At 43.7% G+C, this 23171-nt stretch overlaps 1 protein-coding gene across 1 annotated transcript in view; it reads right to left on the reverse strand.

Moving 5' to 3' along the window:
* MTUS2 (microtubule associated scaffold protein 2) overlaps positions 1-23171 on the reverse strand; it is a 161851-nt gene that overhangs the window by 14758 nt on the left and 123922 nt on the right. Inside the window, exons 7-8 of the mRNA XM_058826196.1 lie at positions 9542-9608; positions 3107-3321 (exon numbers count right to left, since the gene is read on the reverse strand). Of these exons, the coding sequence (XP_058682179.1) occupies positions 3107-3321; positions 9542-9608 (282 nt within the window). The remainder of the gene's footprint in view (positions 1-3106; positions 3322-9541; positions 9609-23171) is intronic.

Here is a 23171-nt window from a genome sequence, read left to right on the forward strand (position 1 = left end):
GGCCTTTTTGTATGAATCACTCAAGGAACTGCAATAAGAAATCCTGATCACGATTAAGAGCACTTTCTGAATGCAATGCATCAATTTGCTTTTCTGGGGTTTGTAACCACAGTTATTTTATTTCCTACATTTAACACCATATTATCTGTGATATCTGGCAAGGCAGAGGATCAAACTATTTCACATTTACAGTGAAACAGCTGTTCTGCTCCTGGCTAAGTGACTTGACTCTAAACAGTTTTATTTGCTCACAGTTATGTAAATAATGTAGAAGTTTACTGGAGCTGAGTTTGCCTTGACTGGAATAAATGTTACTTCATTGCTTTTAGTTGTCAAACATATGTATTAAGCAACCCACCAAAAGCCAAATTTCCAACCATATTGGAGAAAACATGCTCTTATAATGAAAGTCGGGCATTTAACATGGAATTTAAAATTATCCAAACTCATTTTCATAATAATGTGGGCCATAACCCAGCAGTGAAGAACTGTTTGCAAAATAATGGGTATTCGGCCTTCTGATGTATTGCATGACAGAGCTGAGAAAGGTGGGGGAAGATGACTCAAAGGGCTACTAATGGGGCAAGGACTATCACCTGGTTTTTCCCAGAGTGCAGTGTCCTTGTATATGATGTCTGTAAGCTGAGGCCTCATGAGCATGGCCATGTTCTTTTCCTCACCCTTGCTGAAGCCTTGAGTTGTACTCTAATTGCTTCTCAACTGAACAGCACCCCATGGGGATGATTATCCTCAATGCCAACACCCCCAGGAAGGTGAAGGGGTCTCCTCTCACTGACACCATCCTTGGCAAGTTATTTATCTGTAAAGCCAATTAAATATGTCCCAAATTATCTATAGGGATTTTTCTGCCTTCTGTGTGTTTCATATCCACAACCCAAATGACTCTCTTTAATCTTCCAATGTGACAGTTTTTCATGGCAGATAGTCAACTTGGCACTGGGAAGCAGCTCTCTTGGATGCTAATAACTTATTCTGCAGGCTTGAGCACCTCACTTAACACAAGTCATGTTTATTTCTGGCTGCGGAAAGTACCTCAGGTGGGATTTTTAAGGTTTAATAAAGTAAAATCAAGAGGAGCTCCAGTGGGAGGAGTTCAGTAAGCTGCTGGACAAAACAGCTTGAGCTGAGCACCTCAAGTGAGAAACACTGGCAAGACAGATCACAGCCTTTGCTTTGCAATTCTCCTTTAGCTGCAAGGAGATGTGAGAACACACTGGCACACAAGATCATTTTATGGGAGTTTGGCTCTCATGCTCTGCTATCTCCTCAGAGACAGCTGAAACTCCAAAAGCTGACACAGAAACTGTGTCTCCAAACAAATAACTGCTGGTAGTGAACTAAGTGGTGACTGAAGCAATGCAGCGTGGAAGGTTAAGCTGTGACTGGAAACCATGAAAGTGGGATGGGTATTTTCCAAATTAGATTTACAGATAGAGAAATAGATGCAGATCTAGGTCAGAAGGATTTTGCTATTGTTATTGCCTTCAAGAATGCAAATTCAAGTCCCCCTCATGCCGATGGGTATCTCAAGGACAAGGCTTTTCTCATGTACAGTGTAAGAGCTCCATTTCCTCAGCCCAGAAACACTGTTGGTGAGCAGCTTTCCAGCATGGCCTGTCGACCTCCACCGATCCAAGAGCGCCCAACACAGCATGGGTAGACAGCAGAGTAGGAATTCAAAGGGAAAACTTGCTAAAACTCATCATGCTAACTGAATTATGAATTGAAAATGTGGGCTACAACTCAGAGATACTAGGGTCACAGCTGCACTTTCAAAGCAATGGAGAGGAATGCTTGTGTTATTTTCAGTAATCAGTGAACACAGAGCTTTGGAGCAAAACAAGAACTATTTGCCCCACAGAGGGAAAGATGTGTTTCCATTGCTCCTCTGTGATGATGAATAGGGTCACAACGGATGAAAACATGAGAAAAATAAGCATACTTCTAGTGAAGTTCTACAGTGACCTGTATCACCCTTTATTGCACTGATCAGCTTGAGAGGAGAAGAACCAACATCTGTTCTTGTGGTCCTGAGAGCTTGCAGAAGCACTTCAAAGAGTAGCAGAGCTAAACTATAAGCTATTTCAGCAAAAAATTAACAAATTCCTTCACAAATGCTGATGTTGGGTGAACCAGGAGAGGTGAGCCTTTGCAGCTAGAGCCAGCATCTTCTACCAGGCAGACTGACATACTGACTCAGTATGCAAGGAAAAAAATTGTCAAGGCTTTTGGGAACACGACCCCTCTTTCATATCAGAAAGAAAAGCAGAAAATTTGAAGGGCATTGCAAGAAAACCAACTTGCATAAACTGAAATGAGAACCAGATGACTCAGTGTAGGTTCTAACCATTTACAGAGAAATATTTTGAAAAATCTGATTTAGAACATGAAAATCTTTTTGATAGCACCTTCTAATACATCTTTAGGGATCAGTTCATTAACAAAAATAGGTATTTTGTCCAGGACAAAACAGCCCAGTTGCATTGAGTTACACTGTTTGTTCTGACAAACCCAGACAAAAGGAGCTGCTTGTGAGGATACTCCTGTCTACACACAGAAAGCAAAGCAAGGAGAAGCACTTGGGATGCACAATCCAAGAGATCAGACTGAGTGGTGGGGCAGCAATCAGGGGACCTGGAGTGTTTTGCATGCTTGTTTAGGCTGCATGTGTTCCATGGGTGCAATCACTTCACTGCCCTTTAACTAGCAAATAGCAATGGGCTGGCTCTGCTGGCCTTACCTGTGTGGAACAGGTTCTTAAACCCTAAAACCCTTGGTTTTAGTCATAAATTGACTAATATAGGTGGGTTGAGGAGCAAGTATGTGTGGGCAGCAGAGCTAATCTTAGTGTTTTTATTGTAAAACATCAGCAAGCATGTGAAGGCAAGACACGGCAATGTAACAGACTAGTGTGTAGAAAAAAACAGTAGAACTAATAGGGAGAAAGAGCAGTAAAGTTATTCAGGATTACATTTTTCCACTCATTACCAGTGTCTTCACGTTGGAGTGTTCAATACATTTCATTACCTGAACCCAATCAGTACTAGCATGGACTACTCTTCAAAGGCAACAGGTGGAAGCTGACCTGATCCTGGTGCTGCAACTTGGCTTGTTCCAGCTGCAGCCTGTGCTGCTCCTGCAGGCTCTCCTTCTTGGCCTTGTATTCCTCCTGCAGCCGCTGCTCCAACGCCTGCATCTCCTCCTGCTGCTGCCTGCGGAGCTGCTTCCCCTCCTCCTCGAAGCGCCTCTCCAGCTCCTCTTTCTCGCTCAGTAGCTTCTTCCATCTCGCCGTGTTGAGGTCTGTGGAGACAAGACCACCCAGTCTTCACACTGCCCAGCACAGAGCAGTGACATTGGACCTGTTTGTAGAGCAATGAGCTTGGTGCTTCTCTCCCACTCATACACGGGATGTGACTGACCACTTGACCAGAAGGATTTGTATCCCATACATCCCATTTTCAAGCTGTTCAAAGCTGCTCATCCCATAAACCTGTCTCCAGCTCCAGCAAGGAACATTCAAATCCATTAATGAACACTTGCTTAAAATATTTTTGTATTCAAACCACTATCTTGTGTGCTTCAGGCATCAGAGAGTACAATGACAGGCTGATACTGAGGGCCATCAGAAAGTGTGAAATTTTTACTCTAGTGACCTAACCCAGTGACTGTCTCAAAATTCACACAACTGTTTTCCAACAGTTCTATCAAGTCAAGGAAAATCAGTCCATTTCCCCATTTGGTTCCTCACCTTTATTGTCCCCAGGTCCCAGGAAAGCAGTGTCACAAACACTGTGTCCTCAGCCTTTTTCTTTGCTAAAGAACAGTTGCAAAAAATCCAGATATTGAAGACTTGATGCAAGCTAGAGAAGATCCACAAGAATACATTTACAGAGCAAGTTTGCTCACTTGTAAAGATCTAACAGGTAAGAAGTGGTTAAAATCATCATGACCATAACATTCAGAATGCTAGAGAAGGAGAAATGGGTTTCTAATGGCACTGCTAGATCTTCTTCTTGGTTTAGAAAGATGATCAGGTTTTTGAACAATCTGACTGTATACTTATTCTTCCCTTGCCTTTCAAAATGCACGTGCCATGCATAGACCTGTATGGCACTGTAAGTCAGAGGATTGGGAGCAGCTGTCTCCCTGCTGAATGCTTCAAACCCATACTTATCCTATGACAACATATTTGTTCAATATCTGTATCTTCCTGCCTCTTTCTACGAGGGTGTCAGACTGCTTATTTTTCCCAGGATAGCAACAATTTGTCCAAGTTACCAGTGCTATCCCCACATCTTATGTTAAGTGCACCCACGTCAAGGTAGTTTGGACACCCAAGCTAACCATTCCCTTCCCCACATAGCTATTTTTCACCCCATTCAGTGCTCTGCTTCCACACTTAATGGACATCAATATCCAGACTTGCTCAATATGTTCAGACAGATAAACACCACTGGGCTCCTGTTCTGATCCTGATACTTTCTGAGGCACTGTGAGGAACTCTGTTCCTGTCAAGCTCTCTGCTCTTTACAGAAAGAGAGTGAACCAGTGAGTTTAGCACCTCAGTGGCACCACATAGAAAGCTTTCCCACTTGTCTTAAATCCAGAATGGAATGGTACATTAGCTGTAATGTCTTGTCTCCTGGAAGTCTGGATTATAGCTCTAAACCTCTCTCTTGCTTTTTGATTTTTTATTATCTTTGGCATGTCAAGTGGTCCCAGAGCTGTAGTGGCTATGCTTGCAGCTCTGCCTTCAGTAGAATTCAAACTTAGTCAAGCTTTAAATAGGAGATGTAATGAGCCCCATCTCTCTCCAGCCTCTCTAATGAGATCACTCAGCACACAGGGAGGGCTGGGCAATGAAACAATGTGCTCTAACCAAAAGAAAGTCCATCTGAAACATCCTGTAATCTGAAAGACTACAGGAATCTACAAAACTGTTCACAAATCAGACCCTGATGCAGGTGCAAAATGGAGGGAAGAGGGAAGCAGGGAAAGTGAGCTTGCATGGTATGTTCCCCATACACCTAACAAGGCCACTGGAGGCAGAAAATGAGGCAATTTACCCTATATAGAATATTAAACACCTCTAATGAGAAGGAATGATCCCTACCATAATTCTCAGACTAAGATAAATGAGGCTGAGGACTGAAGTGTTGAGGAAAAACTGAATATCTTCTTAGTAGGGAGATGGACCTTTAGGTCCAGCTCTCCTGGGACAGACACAGCAGAAGGCAACACCCATGGAGCCCAAGGCTCTGCAGCTCTCCTGCCCGGGGAGCAGGAACCATGGGGGAGAGCCTTCCCTGCTGGAGCCAGCTGTGCCTTCAGCCTGTGGTCCTGGTGAAACAGCTGTGTCATCTCCAGCAGGAGCCCCAGAACACATGCCTGAACAGACTACCTGCAAATGCTGCTGAAAAACTGTGAATTTAGCTTTCAGGCATCAAGAGAGGGATACTGTTAAAGTGAGTTACTCTTGTAGGAAAAAAGAAAGAATGACTCGGAAAAGTTACACGAATGTATTACTGACATGGAACAAGATAAGCAGAGCACAACTATTACTGGTCTGTTGTGAAGAGCTACACCTGAAAAAGAAGTTTTCTTTTTCCTTCTCTGTAGGTATCTGCATTGCTGCCTACAGGCTAGAAATGACTCTGACACAATGTGGCATTTCCTGGGATGACAGTGTGATGGGTTAAATGAGACCAGCTACTGCACTAAGTGCACAACAGATGAGCAAAACCCACTTCAGGCTGGGCTGGGAAGCTGAGGGAAAGGTGGATGTCACTACTGGACTGACCTTCCTTCCCCCACCAAACACAATAGGAGCCACAGGGCAGCCTCCCTAGCCCTGGCACTTTGCATTCAGGAGTGTATTCAGGATTCTCCTGTGGGAACTGGGGGCTTTACAGAGGGACTGTTTCCTTCCTCTCCTTCCTTTCCTTCCTTCCTTCCTTCCTTCCTTCTTCCTTCTTTATGAGAAATGTCAGATGTCAGTGGGCTCTTCTTCCTGACCCTTGGCCCCAAAATCACAGACAAATCACAGCCACCACACTCAGGTTAAGTGTCCTCTGACTGGGAGGCATATCCAGGAGGAGATGGCACAAAAGCTTCAAAACTCTTTGAGAACACAGATAATACAAATTTTAAACTTGACATCTCATTGCCTTTCCTTCATCTTGGTTTTTATGCATCTCCATACCTCCTCTCAACACACTTCACATCATTGGTCTGACAGTAAAGGAGCAGGTAATTTTGACATTTAATTTCCACTAGTTTGAAGGGAAACAGCTGGCATTCAAAATCTCCTTATTGCAAGAGACACAGGGTTGCAGCTGAAAAGTGCTTATATTTATAATTTATAAAGATTGGTGTCTTGAGTGTAGAATGGTTGCTTGTCATGTTTTCCTAGCCTTGCTATTTCTAGCAAAATACATGAGCAAACCTTGTTGCTTTAAATAACAAGTCCCTCAGTGTTTATAGAGGCCAAGATTCCTCCCCAGGACTGGGAAAGGAGAATCACCTTCATATTTCACTCATGCTGGTTTCAGATGCAATGTGATGCTTACACAGGAGTGCTGGGGGTAAAAGTGTACGCTGTTGTCTGAACCTCAATATTTTGCCTGGCTCCAGAAGGATGCAGGTCTCCCTAAGCTATTTTTACACATGGTCCATCTCTGCTATTGCTTCAGCAGTGGTTTTATTTACCACAGGAATTTTCCTTAAACATATATTCTTACTTTTCTGAAGAGTGGGTTCTCTGTTGCAGTTTCATTGCTTTGCATAGCAGAAGCCTGTAGTTTCTGTTGAAGTTAAAGACTGCATGCTGCAAAAACCAAGCACATTCAGCACCCAAATTGTAACTCTGAATTGCAGCTATTGCCTGAACAACAAAGTGTTGGACCCACTGCCTGTATCAAAACTGGCTAGTCCAGCCTTGTTTTACTGATTCATTCGGGCATTTATATCAGTGAGTCTGACATGGTGAATTTACACATGAAAAATCAGGAATTTCTGACCAACTCCCATGTTGTTTAACTGGTTATTTTTAAATTAATGAAAAACTACTTTTTAAAGTGATGGAGGCAAGTCAGAACTACAGCATGGTTGTAGTCAAAATAACACACTCTGGTTTTCCCTGAATTTCTTCATAGAATGACCCAAGATTGCTGTTGCCAAATAAAGGACTGTTTCATTCTTTAGTTGCATAAATCACATACAATGCTGTACCACACACTAATTCATCTGATAGTGAGACCAAAACAATCCTCCTATAGCACAGGAGGGCTGCATGTCTCCAGTAGCACCCTCATGTCTCCAGTAATAACCTCAGCTTGAACTCCTTTAGACGCTGCAAAGAACTGCACTGATGAGAAATGCTCTCATGTACATGGCATTAATTTCACCTTGTCTACAGTTTTATTGGTTATTTCACAAAAGTAAGATTTATAATTTTATACCAAAGGAAAGCAGACTGCGCAGCAATTTTTTACTTGTACTAAAAAGCTTAGTCACTTACCTTCAATATGTAGAGATATACATTAAGATTTTTATTGCTGATTAATTATTTCACAGTCTGCTGAAGTGCAACAACTGCACATGTTCATCTTTTTGTTCATCCCTACTGGGAGTGCTTCTAGCTGGCCATGTTGCATGTCAGGGTTGCACAGAGAGGATTACCTCCACCAAGCAGGTGACCAGCCATCTGTGTCACTCACAAAGAGCCTCTGCTCAGCATCTCCATGTCTTCCAGAGTGACGGGAGCAGGAGGTGGCCTGTAATGACTCCTCTCCATTACACATGCCCACAGGACTACTGAGGAAAGGACTTTCTCACACCATCTTCTCCTTTCTGAGGAAGAAAGCCCATACACATCTACAGCTTATCTCCCTTCTGAAGCAGTACTGCTCAGGCTGCTTTTCTGGGGTGTCTCTGGTTCTTACCCAAACTGTCCCCACATATGCCACCAGGACTCAGCTTTGTGCAGAGGAGGTGTCTGTTGCTGCATGTGCAAGGGTGATGGCAAGGGCAGGCAGAGCAGCGATCCCCTGTTAGTGAGCATGCTGCTCTGTGACCCCCAAACAGACACGCAGTTACATCCTTGGCAAAGTTCTTTTCTCCAGCAAAACCACCAGGGATTTGTATTCACTCCAGCTGTACAAACACGGTGTAAATAGAAGCAGAGCTCCTTATCTCCAGCGCCAAACCTCTCTTTCCTTCCCATGTCACCTCCACTTAAAAAAGCACTCATGAAAATGTGCAAACCCAACCTGCTAGATTGAGGTAGGGCTTTCAGATGAGTAGTGGCTATTGAACCAAGAACTTCAGATGTGCCCTGCCTGAAGAAAGCACCAGTGGCAACAACTCTTCTGTAAGAGCTGTAGAGATGCAGAGGATGGAGGAAGGCAGGTGTCAGGAAATAACTGGAAACCTATTTTGCTATTGCTGGAGTATACATTGGCCACGGGGACAATAAAGCTCTCTACGAAATGACAATCAGCCAAAGAATTTCATGGGGGAAAAGCAGGGAGCAGAAAGATGCCAGGCATCTGAAAAGGGCTGTGCTCAGGTTTTCTGAAGTGGGCTGTCATGGGCAAGATGAAGGCAAAGCAGAGGGAGGATCTGCAGTTCTGCCCATCCCCTTTGGCCAGAGCCTCCCTTTGCTGGCCACGCCATGCTCTGGCCGCATGACACAGTCTGCTTAATGGGTGACCCAGGAGCTGGGCTCCCACACACAGGGAAAGCTGAGAGCTCCCCCTATTCACAGCTCCAGTCATCAGTGGTTCCAACACCTTTTGGTACTCTAGGCGTCCCCTGACGCAGTGGTCCTGCCCTCCATTTGCCCTGGGGTAGATGAACCCAACATCACACTCATTCTGGAGAGATTTAAGCCCAGAAGAACTGAGCCTGAAGCCAGAGCAAAAGCCCATCACTCTCAGGAGTGGCAGTGTCTTTACACTCTCTCTCCTGTCTAGATCAGAAACTAAGAAGGAAAAGGAGCACGCAGATATACAGAGAATACACAAACCAAATGAGATGCATTGCTCTTTCTATATTTAAACAAGGAAGAGACCTTAGAGACATTAACAAGCAAATTCTGAGCTTGGTGTCCTTTGGTTTGTAGCTGAACTGTAAAACACAGCAATGTTCCTAAGTTCGGTGATGCATTCCCAGGCACTGTGCACTGCAGTGGTCCCAAGCTCCCACTTCTCATCACGTTGTGCTTTCTCCCAAGCAGTGCTGGTGCTTGAGGACAGATGCTATGGATTTATGGAGAACAATTTGTTTAGCAAAGATGATGCCCAACTGGCTGCAGTGTGTGTGGTAATGAACCCATCTGCACAGCAAAGAGGTGAAATCAAGGCTCCCTGCAAAGTCACAAAACCCTTTGCCAGTGGGCTTCAGAAAACACTTCATCACATGTATGGAAGTTCCCCAGGGTCAGGTCACAGGGAATCATCATCTGCTTTCATGCAAAGCGAGAAAATCATTTTGTTGTTACTTTTCTTGTACTACTTACCAACTTCCTCCCTGATCTTTGCAAGCTCGACTCCTAACTCCTTTATTTTCACAAGGGCATTTTCATTCTGTTTAAGGAAAAAGAGAGAGAAATATGTATAGTAGCCAGGTTTATCCCAGATAAGAACTTTCACGTGTTCATTTAGTAAAGCAGATTAGATTGATTCCTCACGCTACTTTTTCTTTTCTTTTTTTTTTTTTCTTTTAGGTGAGGGGAGTGGGATTATAATGAACTCATTCAGTTTTTAAATCAAGCTTAGGAGCCACAACTCATTGCCTACAAATACCTTGCATGTCTAGGAGTACATGTACACAAACTCACATGCACACAACACTGCAGAATACACTATTTACTCCTATGTATCTAAAAAGACATCTGCATTTTTAAATAATTTTGTGGTCAGCCTGCATACCATTTATGGCTGGACTGCATGTACAAGATGGATTTATTAAAACTGTTAATTTTTTTCCATGTATTTAAGTCTGCATTTAACCACCTCCAATCTTATTAATACGTTCACAGAGTCAAACTTACAGAGGAGATTTCTGTACTCACACCATTCTATGCCCGGTGAACATTCCCATACAAACGCCACTAATAGCCTGATGTTCATGTCTATCTCCACATCTGTTTCTGTGATTTTATTTATTAGGGCTCCTTGCCTTGACAAGTCTCAAAAGAAATCTGAATATTTAAGGAGTAAAACAGCTGAATTGGCTCAAGGAAAATGAAAACATATTTACATGAGCAACGTTAAGGTGTTATTACCAAAATGCAAGGACTTTGACAGCAGATATCTGACTAGTGCTGTGCAAACTGACAAACAAAATTCTTATCTCCATCCACTCGAGTCTTATTTAGTACAATAAATCCCAGCATAGTGGTTCAATCATATGGGCACTTTAAATTGGGATGTATCATGAATCATATTAGAAAGAAGACAAAGAAATGTACCCTGCTGGGAAGATCACTAAAGATTAACAAAACTAGATCAGGTTACTATAAATATGTTCCGGGCTAGAAAAGGTCAAGAATCCTTAAAGGACGCTACAGAGAAATCATATTCAAGAGAAAAAGCAGTACAGTAGTAAATTGAATTAAAAAGAGTCCTAAAAACTAAAACTTTCCATATTAAGCAAGCAAGGCTAATAAAAATCTAGGGCACAGACAGGATTAGTTTGGCTGCATGATACATAGTAGATAAGAGAGCAAGTCAATTCTATATTACAAAAATGGAAGTGGAAAAAAACCCAAAACATTTCAGAACTTAATGTTTCTGTGTAGTTTTCCTGCACTTACCTTTTAACTCTGTTAAGACAAGTAACACAACTTTATTTCTGGTAATACCAGAATAATAGAATCTGGAATTCGAAATAATCCTTTACATATTGCCCTTTTGAGATGATTTCCACCAGATCCAAAGGACACACGTTCTAGAAAATTTGCTGTAAATGAAGTGATAAACTGAACTGATTTGAGAGCCTTGAAGGCTTGAGGAGACCCAAATGATGTGGGCATCTTTCTTATTCAGTGTTTATAAGATTGCAAGGCCTGGTTCCTCCAGTGACTCCTCCTGCCTCCATACCCTGCTGAGTAACGCGCAGGGGGCTGTGTGCCAGGACTGCAGACTATCCAGTCCTGACCAACCTGCATTAGGCTCAGAATAAAATTATGTGCCTTCTTATGGATTTCTTTTTCCTAATTAGTCAAAAAGTTATGGGGAAAAAACCAAAAACTCCAGGTAAATAGAGCATGATCTATTAAAACACCAGATCGCTTCACACAGAATTCTCAAACCAGCAGCCTTACAGGAGTAAGATTTCCCCTTTTGGAGAACACCATTGCATCTGCCCGTACTGTTTAACTCACTGGAGTCAATTTAAGAAGTGCTCTTGACAGACTGCCAGGCCTGGTGCCCTTGAAGGCACAGGGATATACTGGATGCAAGACCTGCACATGGGAAGCACCCACTCAAATTACCAGCTCTCATTCTTTGAAACAAAAGCCACTCAAAGCAAGAGAGCTGTGCACAAATCATTACCAGCACCTATAGATAAGCAAAACTGGGATTGTTACTATTCTCTTTACATGAAAAAAATTAAAAGCAAGTAAAAAACCTACTTTGTTTTGAGAAAAAGTGTTTAAATTTTTGATCCCCCCAAAAGCAATATTACAGGTTTCACATTTTACATGATGTTTTATCTTAGATAAGGTTTTTCCTATCCTTAAGGATACTTGGTGGTGGGATCCTCTCCAAAAATGGGGGGAATTACTATTCAGCTTAAAATGTCATCATGTCATCATAAGTGTCAGCTTAAAAATGCCATCTCATAACTCCAGCTCCAGCACGGACACCAACCCACCAGGGCAGCAGGGGTCATGTCTGCCTCCCACCATAATGGGGCTGTGGTTTCCAGAGCAGAGCAGCCCCTGGGGCTACCTGGGGCAGCCAGATCAGCACAGCTCAGATGCCTTCACTGTCATTTACTGCTCTGACAATACTTCCTGCATTGCGTTTTATTTTGGTCAGAGCTTTCTGTCTGCTCTTTGGGACTTCACACTTATGTTTCCTGGGAGATCAGATGTGCAAGGGTTGCCCTCAGTGCCAAGGCTTCAAGAAGTCCCTCTTACTCAGAGAGTTCTTCTAGAGAGCAACAGCACGAGTGCTTATCTTCCACTTGTGGAAGAGAGGTGTAGTTTTGGCTGAAATCAGCCTCATGGTTTCCTGGATGTGCAGTGAGCTCACAAAACCCTGACATCTTCTGGAACTGCAACCTGCTTTGTCAGTGTGACATGATAGGTTTGGACTGCACGTGCTCCAGCGACAGTGTAAACACAACAGCAATGCAAAACAAAAAAGCCCCTTCTTGTTATCATCAGTATCTGCAGATAACCATCACCCCCCCGTCAGTGTAGCCAGGGAATTGGGAATGCCAGCACTAAGGAAACCAAAGATTACAGTAAAGCAAATCTGGATCTTCTGACTTCGGAATGTAAAGCTATCACATTCAGTGCTGAGATTCCTTTACATCCACCATCAGAACATCACAACAGTTCAAAAATTTACAAGCACACAAGGAAAAACATCCCCAAAACAAATGGATAAGAAACCAAGTCAAGACGATGTCCCTTTGGGTTAATCAATCTTCATTAATATTTATCTCAACAAAGTATTTGAAAGAGAAGACAGGGTTGGCAGCTGCCCTCCCAAGAGTTTTGTGTCCACTGAGGCTCAGCATATCAAAGGAGCTTTGTAGGGATTCTCTTCTAGGTCACCACTTGGAGCTGAGCCATTGAGGGTGAGCATCTAAGGGCCAAATCTAACTTAGGTTTAATAAGGTTCATCATCTGTACACACCTGTTTTCAGTAGGTGAAAAGACCAGAGATCCTGTAAAGGGATTGTGCAAATATCCACCATTTCCAGTGCAGCAGTTAAATGGCAAGGAAGAAAAAAATTCTTTGATGTGATCTGGAATTCTTTTTTTTTTTTTTATGCCCAAAAATGTGAAACCAAAAAATGTGTTTAGCACAAATTAAAATGTTGCATTTACTTTTCATGTACTTTTAATGAATAATGGACTGTATTACTTTTCAGAAAAATGATGACAAAGGTCTTCTGTTGGATCTATCCCAAGAAATTACTCTGATAGTGAAGTAATTTTCATAAAATAAGATTACACTCATGATGGAAATGAAAAAAACTTCTTCCTCATTCCTGAGCTCTTCAACATAAGAATTAAGTCTTGTGTCTGGAATATGACCCATCTCCTCAGACAGAAAGAAAAGTAGAATAAAACAGGTAGAATGATGTGTTTGTCCTGCTGCTCTGTTGAATAAAAGACACAGTAACAACTCTTTCCTATCATCAGCTCTATAGCATACAGACCTCTTAATATTTCTCCTGTGAAAGGCTTGATACTGGACAGCATTTCAGCAAGTGAAACAGACACTGAAAATGGCACATGTGACTTCTCCATTCAACTCAAAGCATCCTGAGGATGGACTGAGGCATGACCTACATTGGTGCAAGAGCTCCAGAAAACAAGGCAGGTAGGCAGAGGAGTAGGAAGAGAACAGGAATTTGTGCAATTAAATAACAGTGGCCAAACCTAGCAGTGTAGCTCAGAAAATATCAGCTGAATTTAGATAAAACCACATGCAAGGACCTAGGAAAATAACTTGGTAGGAGACGTCATAATACGGACCTGAGGATGGGAAAGATGCTGGCGTTGTCCAAACAGATTAAGAGAGGAGGTAGAGATGAATTGTGGGCAGAGGCTGAATGGGGCACTGAGCAACCTGATCTCATTGAAGATGTCCCTGCTCATTGCAGTGGTGTCGGACTAGATGGTCTTTAAAGATCCCTTCCAACCCAAACTATTCTGTAATTCTGTGGTTCTATGAAAGGCTCTGCTTTAGTTGCATGGAGCTTCAGATGACAGGTAGATATCCTCAAGGACACATCATCAGAGAGACAAGTCAAGATTTTACCTTGGACCAGGAATAACTGAGGGATGGGGAGGCAGATTTGTCTTAGAGTCTCTCTCCTCTGACAGCTACAACCTAACTGAAAGGTACAAATGAATTAGAAATAGTAACTAAGTAAACCTCCAGGTACTTTTTAACAATAGGTAAGTAATAGTAAGTACAAATGGGCCAGATAAGGCAAGGAATGCCAGAAAATTGCTCAGATCCACGAAGAAAATCAGCAGCAGCTAGGAAACAAACCTGGGAGCCTGGAGTTATCTTCCCAAATTGACAAGACTCTCCACCCTGCCAACTTGTTTGTTTATATTCTAAGATTCAAATGTATGTACAGTGTCTCCACTGTACACACTTCTCAGTTCTCTACAGTATCTCCTAAAATCTCAGCAGATGCTGAGATGCTCTGTGGCACTTGCTATTAAAACTGCTCCTCCAGTTTCTCCAGTCTTCTATGCAGAGCTTTCAAAATACTAAAAAAAAAAAATAAATCCTTGACCTGCAAACGGTGCTTAGTCACTGTTGTGATGTATTCAGGCTTCCCTGTGGCAAGGTGTTATATTATAATTGAAAAGAGAATCATATACATTGGGAATTCTCTTGTACCAATAAATATTTCAGATGAAACTTGTAGAAGCAATAACTGAATCCCACTGCAGCTGATATTCAAAATTACCTACAGTGTTCCTTTAAAAAGAGGTGTTTTAACAGTGCTGTTCAATCATGCTGGTTGTCAGGTAATCCTTCCTCATAACACCCTTTAGGTTAAAGTTTACAAGCACTTAGATATTCCACAGTGACTACACTTTGCCAAGTTTTATATTAACCCACACATTTTTTCTTAACCTGGTTAGTAGCGTATCTTGAGCTATATTTGAACTATTATTAGGTAAATGGGAGACACAATCAGTTTTATAACAGAGTTGTATGAATATATCATAAAGCCAAACTAACAGAATACATTGCACAAACATGTGTTTCTGCCAAGATATTTTCTATTAATCAAATTAAATGTATATGTTCATTCTCTCACTCTTCTGTACATAAAACCCAGGCAAATTTCTAGAATAATAATGGGAAAAGCTATGCTTTCAAAGTGTCCCACAACAACTCTTGCACATGCTATTTTCCTGCTGCCTGTAGATGTGTACTTACTTACTTACATTTCTTACATGCCCCATTTTGGTGACTAGGAATGTGTTTTATTTCGATTCACACAGATGTAAGAAAACAGGTAGTTTTGTCTTGTTTCACTTTTCCTAGACTGGAAGATCATTCCTCTGTTGGAGATGTAAAACTTTAGGACAGCTATAGGCTGAATAATATCTCTTCAAACTTTATAACTCTCTGCAAGTTTCCCTTATAACTTGTACTCCACATGGCTATTAAAAATGTAAGAAAAGCAGAACAGAGTATCAAACCGACTGTTGCTACAGAAGATGCCAGCAGTCCCTCCTTGTTTCACGAGCATCCAACCCTTCAATTTAGACTGCAGGACAAACTTATGTAAGGCACTGCAGTGCATGAGAAAGCGACACTTAGACCTGTCCCTGGTGAAGGGGAGATCAGCACACTGCAAACAAGCCGAGCATCACTCCCCTCTCCGCCACCCGGGAAGCGCATCCGCCACCGACCCCAGCGAGAAGCAGCAGCACAGGCTCTATCACGGCTACCGTCCTTCCCTGTCCCCAAAGGTTAAAAGAAAGAGGCAAAAGTACCGTCTCGTCCTCGCACAGACAGGGGGGAAAACACGTGGAGCAGCATTTGCCCATGCTGGCAGGACAGCCACCCACCGGACCGACACCCGCCGGACTGCCGCCGGCCTGGCCCGGAGCCGGAGGACGAGCCCCGGGCGGTGACACTGTCAGAAAGGGATGTCACGTCCCCCCGCGCCGAGACCGGCCAAGGGGACTTGTCAACCTGATGCCTCCCGGGGCCTCGGGGGATGCCGGGGGATGCCGGGGGATGCGGGGAAGGGACGGTGCCGCGGAGCCCGGCGGGTTCGCCCCCCGGCAAGCGCTGCCCGCTCCCCGCCCTGCCGCCGCACCGCTGCTCGCCCGCTGGATCCGGCCTCTCCCGAAAAAGGCTGCTCCGGCTGTCAAAGGCTTGCCCACGGCAGGGCACGTCCAGCAGCGCCATCGCAGGGAAGTGCCGGGGCGGGCGGCTGCCGGGACGGGGCTGGAAACTTCGCAGCGACAGCCCCAAAGGCGCTGAAATCCGAGACTGGGCTCTCAGCCGGGGTGCCGCTGGCTTCTCTTCTCCGTGCCGCATCCACAGCCACTGATCACCGTAGTCCCTGTCCTGCGCTCCCGCTCGGATGGTGCCTTTAAGCTGCGTCCCGGCTGGCTGCCGCCGCGCTTGTTATCCCGCAGCGCTCCCAAATCCCCTCCTGGCTCTGCCGCACTGGGGCCCTCCCGGCCGCCCTAAGGGCTCTGCGGCTGGGCACGGCTGGGCACGGCTGGGCACGGCTCTGCGCGGTCCTGTGTGGCTCTGCGGCTGGGCACGGCTGCCCAGCGGCTCTGCGCGGCTCTGCTCAGCTCTGCACGGCTCTGCACGGCGGCCCCGCGGCTCTGCACGGCTCTGCACGGCGGCCCCGCGGCTCTGTGCGGCTCTGCGCGGCTCTGCACGGCTCTGCAGCTGGGCACGGCTCTGCACGGCGGCCCCGCGGCTCTGCGCGGCTCTGCTCGGCTCTGCACGGCTCTGCACGGCTGCCCCCCGGCTCTGTGCGGCTCTGCGCGGCTCTGCTGGCGCGTTCCCGGGGCGAGCGCAGCGCTGCGCAGCTCCGCGGGGCCCGGCGGCGGGCGCTGCCTGCCAGCCGCTCGCTCCAGGCTGAGACACCGGCCGCCGGCTCGTCCGCGGGCCCTGAGAGGTGTCCCCCCACTCCCGGGTGTCCCCCAGCCTCCCGAGACGCTCTACTCTCCCTGAAAGGAGTTTTCCTGAAATCGTTTGTTTAAATTGTGAGGATGATTAACATCCACTGGACCTTGGCGACCTCTTGTAATGGCAAAACCAGATGTGTGCAAAGTGCCCAGAGACTTCTGTAATTCTTAAGGGCAGGCCTAACTTTTTGGCCATGTATATGTATGTATTTACATGATACAACAACAACCTAACCCTAACCTGCATATACACACGGGTGTGCTGCAAATGTCTGGTCTGTATCAGTTTGCCTACAGGGAACACATTTTCTTGGCCGGACCCAGGACATGGAGCTGCAGCAGCCTCATTTCTCCTGGGCTGTTGCTTTTGACATGGCACATTTTTCACTAACAATTTATGTTAGACAATTAACATAATTTAATAAAAAAGAGTAAAAGAGTTCAGTGACTCACACCCAAGGTGGTATTTGTGCTGTGTCCACTGTTTAAACCTGAAAACCACTCTCTTCCTGAAAGCCAAATCACTACCAAACATAAGAAAAGTGACATTGCCCTTATTGCTGAACAGCTCTGCCTTCTGGTGGGAAAGACGCGCAGGTCTTGCTTCTCTGGACAGGTGTTTTTGTTTAAGTGTATGTTCAACTGCGACTGGTGATGCACAAAGTGATTTAAAAAATGGTAGGAACCAAAAAGAATGTCCACCAAAACTGTTAAATTACATTTAAGTTCTCAGGAAACTGTGTTTTGTGTTAACTTCTTATTCTCTCTCTCGTTCTTCCTTAGCCCTGCCAGGACTTCAACGTCAAGTAATTAAAAACAAGCAAACAGACAAAGCCAACAACATAGGAACCCCACCTAACAAACAAAAAACAAAACCCAAATACCAAACCAAATTTAAAACTGCACTCCAAATACATGTCTTTTAACGTTTGTGTTCAAGACCTAACTTTCTTTACAGCATTTGAAAATTAGTTTGGTTGGCTACTGAACAGCTACAGAGTAGAGGTAAAAAGAGTCTTCCTTCTATGGTGAAATAATTTCATCCTCACTGTAGGAGCTTTTTTTTTCACCATACAACCTGTCTGTAATTGAAGTCTGTAATTGGGATCTTTTCCAGTCCAAAACCCAACTGGAAACTTTCTGACTGCCATAGAAGAAAACCTACACAACCACATGTAGACAAATTACCATGGACATTTCACTGAGCTGGATATTAGAACTACAGTATTTGGATCCATGTCTGACTGTCAGGCAGAGAAAATAAAACCCAGCCATTATTCCTTTTGTTATGCTTTTAAAATGAAGTACTCATCTTCTTCAACTGCTTTGCTAAGAATGGGGGATTTGCTGTTTGCAAGTGATTATAAATCTAAAGTAAAGATTAGCTAGCAAGGTCTATGCATGAGTTTAGTACCACTTAAGCACTAAACTGGAAGAAAAAATATTAGAGTGGAACTTAAATTAAGCAGAAATCATCTGTTGTCCTTCTGGCAAGGGTGAATTGAGGTCCCAGAGGTGGATTTAGGATTGATAAGGGGATGTAATTGGGAGAGCTGCTGGGCTCTTTGGTCAGCTTAGATCCTTTTGGAGAAAGTGAAACCAAACTCAGTTTGAATTAAACCTCATCTTTCAGGTCAAGGTGTGTAGCATTAAGGTGAGAAAAGACCAAAGTTAAGAAAGCAAGTGGAAAACAGAATCTCTTTTAAAGAGCAGTTCCTCAGTCAAAGGTACAAACAAGGAGGATGAAGAAAGAATTTAGGAGGGGTCTCTGTGGTGGCAGCATGCTGACAGGTAGGTTACTATGTGGAGGACTTTGAGCACACACCTGAGGGCAGCAATGCCTTGGGAATTAAGGATATAGAAAAGGAAATGGACATAAATGAGACAGGAGCAAAACACTCAGCAAAGCAGGCACGTCAGAGGAGAGGACAGCCCCTACAGCCACATTCTGTGAGAATTGGCACTTTAAACAGCAGGTTCAAAACAAGGTTTTTAAATTATTGCTTCTTACTTTTGATCTGCTAGAGTTGTGTGCCTGATTTCAGTGGCATGTGGCACTTAGATCAAATACTAAGAGGAATAATATTTTTAAAACACCTTGTTAAGCACAAGAGAGCACCAAAGGCAGATAGATCTACCACCAGTGCAGATTGCTGCCTCTGTACACCAAAAGAATTGATATTTTCAGATAAAGGTAAATGTAACTCCCATGTTACATGTGACATGACCAAGTGACCATGTGGTGCCGACCACACTGATCATCAGGCCAGGAAAGACTGGGAGTTGCTGAAGGAGTGTTAAGTGGGAAGGAGGCCTTTGGGGGAAGAGGACAAGGACTTGCAGTAAATTGAACTGTTGGGCTAGGTGGAGATAATTAATAGAGCTGTTCAAAGATCAGCCCTGGGGGCAAGTCATGTCGTTCACTTTTGACCCTGGTCAAATATTAGTGAGTGCTAATGTTAACGTGATGCTGGGATGCCCTGTCCATCAAGGGGTGAGTTAAAACACCACACTTCTCAAGCTGGATGCTATTTAGGGTTATAGGAGTGGTCATGATAAGAAATATAGAATACTGAGCAGTCCAAGGTCCCAATCATAGGGACAAATAACAGGAAATCCAAGTAGAGGATAGAAACTCATCAGCTGGAAATAACAGCAAAAACCTGTGTTGCTTATCCAGTCATGGGATGAATAAGAACGATGACTACCGTTCAGATCTGAATAAAGTAAATACAACCTCAGGCTATAGGAAACACTAAGAGGGAAGTTTAAATGCTTTAAGAAAAGCCACAGAGAGGTCTCACCTGAAATCTCTTCTGTGTTTGGGGGATAGCAGTTCTGAGGCAGGGAATATACAGCCCACACCACTGGAGGGGTGCCATGTAAATACACATCTGCTTCTTCTAAGAAAACAGCAGTAAAGTTTGAAAATTACAGCCTTTCTATAAATAAAGGGAGAGCACTAAGAGAGGCAGAAATACTTCAAGGTCAAAAAAATGTATTTACATAAGGATAAAAGGGTGTGAACTCGGGCATACCTAAGCCACAAGAGAGTCTGTAACAGTCCTCTGGTAGAAACAGAGGAAAATATAATGACTTTCCAGCTGGAAGTTGAACATTTCAGGGAAGAAGTTATAGGATTTGGCAACAGAGAGGGTCTGGATTTGATGACCCAGAATGAACTTTGCTAGCTTTTCCTATCCATGCAATACTGCTTGTCTGTGCATCGTCACTAATAATTGCTTGCTATGGATTTTGCTGATGGTCCACACCCAGAATGCCAAACTGCTTTGCATGGAGCTCTGTCCCAACAGATCTGGCTCACATTTCCCTTCAAGGCAGAATGAAGAAGTCTGTGGATAAGACAGAGATCAACATGGGCTGGGAAGACCTGCACTGTTAGTAAAAAAAACGTTCTTCATAAAAGTTGTGTATTTGTTTCATTATTGGAAAGAGAAAATACAGATAAATTCCACAAAAGAAAGCTCCTTATGTATAGGATTAGCAACAAATATAAGAAGAAATAAGTCTGATAAAATTAGATTTTAAACCATTAAAGTAATTGCACAAAACAAGTGACTCAATAAGGTATCTTTTACAATATTTATTGACTTCAGTGGAAACACAATGTAGTTAGCACCTGACAGGGTAAGGCTCTTAGGTAATTAAAGGCCAAGGAAGATACCTACATGTTCCTAAATGTCCCAGGGGAGTGGCCCAGTCTGTAATCAACCTATTCTAATGGTAAAGGGGCACCATGGGCAGCAATTTTTCCCTACAGTGACAGAATCAATGCTTTCTTCCACAATGCACATAATACAATTCCTATTTACTGTCCAAGAAATTCCAGTATTTTACATCTATCTGAACTAAATTGGGAGAGATAGGGTTACATTTGCCATATTTTATAATTTACTATGATCCCCAAATAGGGCACATTATTCTCTTTAGCTCCATAATGGCCTCTATGTATCAGTGTATCACTCTGCCCTGTAGAGAATAAAGAATAGATCATCAGGGTTCTATACATATATTCTGACATATGTAAGAAGATTTGGGTTCCTAACCATTAGTATCTGATGTTTCCTTATATTTTGGAGGCTGGCTAACCTTCCTGGGAGAAATATAGTGCTTTCCCTGGATTTTCACAGTGCAAGGATACTGAAGATGGAGATCCGTGGAGAAGGAAAAACAGAGTCTTGGGGAAGCTCTGGGAGATAAAGGTATAATGCAGTGCTATGTGTGTCACAGAGCAGGAGAATCCTCAAGGGACCTGCATATTCATCCTTTATGAAACACTGGAAAGGCTTGCTGACGGGCATAGCATGCGAAGTATGTCAAACAAACATTCAATTAAATTCGAATAGATAACATTCTGAGGGCATGAGCAGCAAAAAACAATGCAGGAAATATGAGGGGATGCAAATTTGTTTGCAAGAGGACTGCCAGCTGTAGGAATAAGTTGTTAGGGCACTATCCAGTACTTATGGAAATAAACAAAAGAAGCAAGGAGAACGCTGAAGGAGACAGTGGTTAGGGGTGGGGGAGACTGAAGACAGCACCACGGGGATACAGAGAGAGATAATTGGGAGAGAAGGCTGAGGTGGGGCAAACCAAAAGTTCAAAAACTGTTTCACCTGGTAAAGAAACAAAAGCACAGATTCAAAAAAAAGAGACGAAACTAGGGAGAAAGGAAAGATCGTTCTGCAGGTGGCATTTCAGAGGACAAAGGGATATGCAGTGGTGAAGGGAGACAAGGAACAGGAGACTGCAGGAATGAGATGTGACAGCCAGATGCAGAGGACCTGGTGCACAGCCGAGACACTGCAAGGTCTGTAATGTCTCAGCTCTGGAGAGTGATGGATAAGCCAGGCTATCGGCAGCTGCCGCCTCCTGGCATTCTCTGCAGTCAACAGCGGGAGGCGAGCGTGACAGCGACATTGAGCACCTCCAGAGGATGGCAGGAGGAGAAGTCTGGCTGGCGGTATTCACTGGGGGCAGGATTTTGTCTGAGGCAGTGCAGAGGCAGAATAGGGCAATGCTATTCCAGCAATGCATTTTGAACAGGGGGCTCAGAAAATGATTGAGTGGCATGCCAAAGATGGGAGAGCACAGCAAGGAGAAGGGACATCCAGCACATTTTATGTGATTATCACAACCTATTTCCCTGCATGTACTCTCTCCAAACACTGTTACAGTTTGTGTGACACAACATGCAGGTGGACTTTGTCAGAATTTTGACACCTACAAGAGGGCAGCTGACTATACTGACAGAGTTGCAGACAAGTGGGTAAACTCAATCTATTTTTCAATAACACAAACATTGGCCTCAAAGACTGAAACTGATTTATTGTCAGTATTCTTAATTCTTCAATTCTGCAAGCAGTATAATTTGACAACAGTCTCAACTAGTCCTAAATTCTCTTTCCAATTTCACTTATTGAAATTGTCAGTCACATTGTACTTCTGTGAGTGCTTGAAACCAATGAAGATGAGTTCTGCTCAGAGGAATTGTTTTAATCTTCCTCTCTCCTGGTCACCTGTTTTGTCCCAGCTTCCTTCCTTATAGTCCCATAAGTGTTTGGGCACTGAATCAGATGGAGGTTAAAACTAAAGCAGGGATAAAGTGGTGAATTTGGGGAGAGTCAGCTTCACTGGCACAGGACCAGCTTCCCCAGGACAAGGAATGGAATCCACACTCTGCTGTTAGCCAGGAGGAGAATCCTCACAAGCCCCTGAACCCTAATCTTGTCAGATTGAAAACTACAGTGGCCCAAGGAAATAAGAAAAGCAAATACATTCACTATTACACCTCACTTTCCTTGTTGGAGGTGCATCACAAGTCTTGACACAGCTCTCTCATCAGCAGCACAGTTCTCCACATTGCTCTTCAGACATACACATATGGTTGATTATTTTCCAGGTTAGGAAACTTCAACTTCCTTAGCTCCCAAAACCACCTTAAAGGTAAAGCCACCCCATGACAGGTTCTTACTTTTGTCCTTGCCTAACTTAAAAAAAACCAAAACAACAACAACAAAAAAATTCAGAAAATGTAATACAGTGATTTAGGGATTTCTGAAGCCATGAGCAGTCAGCAATGAGTTTCAGTGAGATGACTCAGCTAGAGCTGAAAGTCATGCCAGATGGCCCCAGAATGGCAATTTCCCTTGGATTTACAGTGAGGCTTCACATTTTGTGCATGACTCAGTACCATGAGGTTTTAATGATCCTCAGGCAACTTATATGGAAGCAAGCGTTTTTTAAT

This window comes from Poecile atricapillus, chromosome 1 (genome assembly GCF_030490865.1).
Source record: "Poecile atricapillus isolate bPoeAtr1 chromosome 1, bPoeAtr1.hap1, whole genome shotgun sequence".
NCBI lineage: Eukaryota > Metazoa > Chordata > Aves > Passeriformes > Paridae > Poecile > Poecile atricapillus.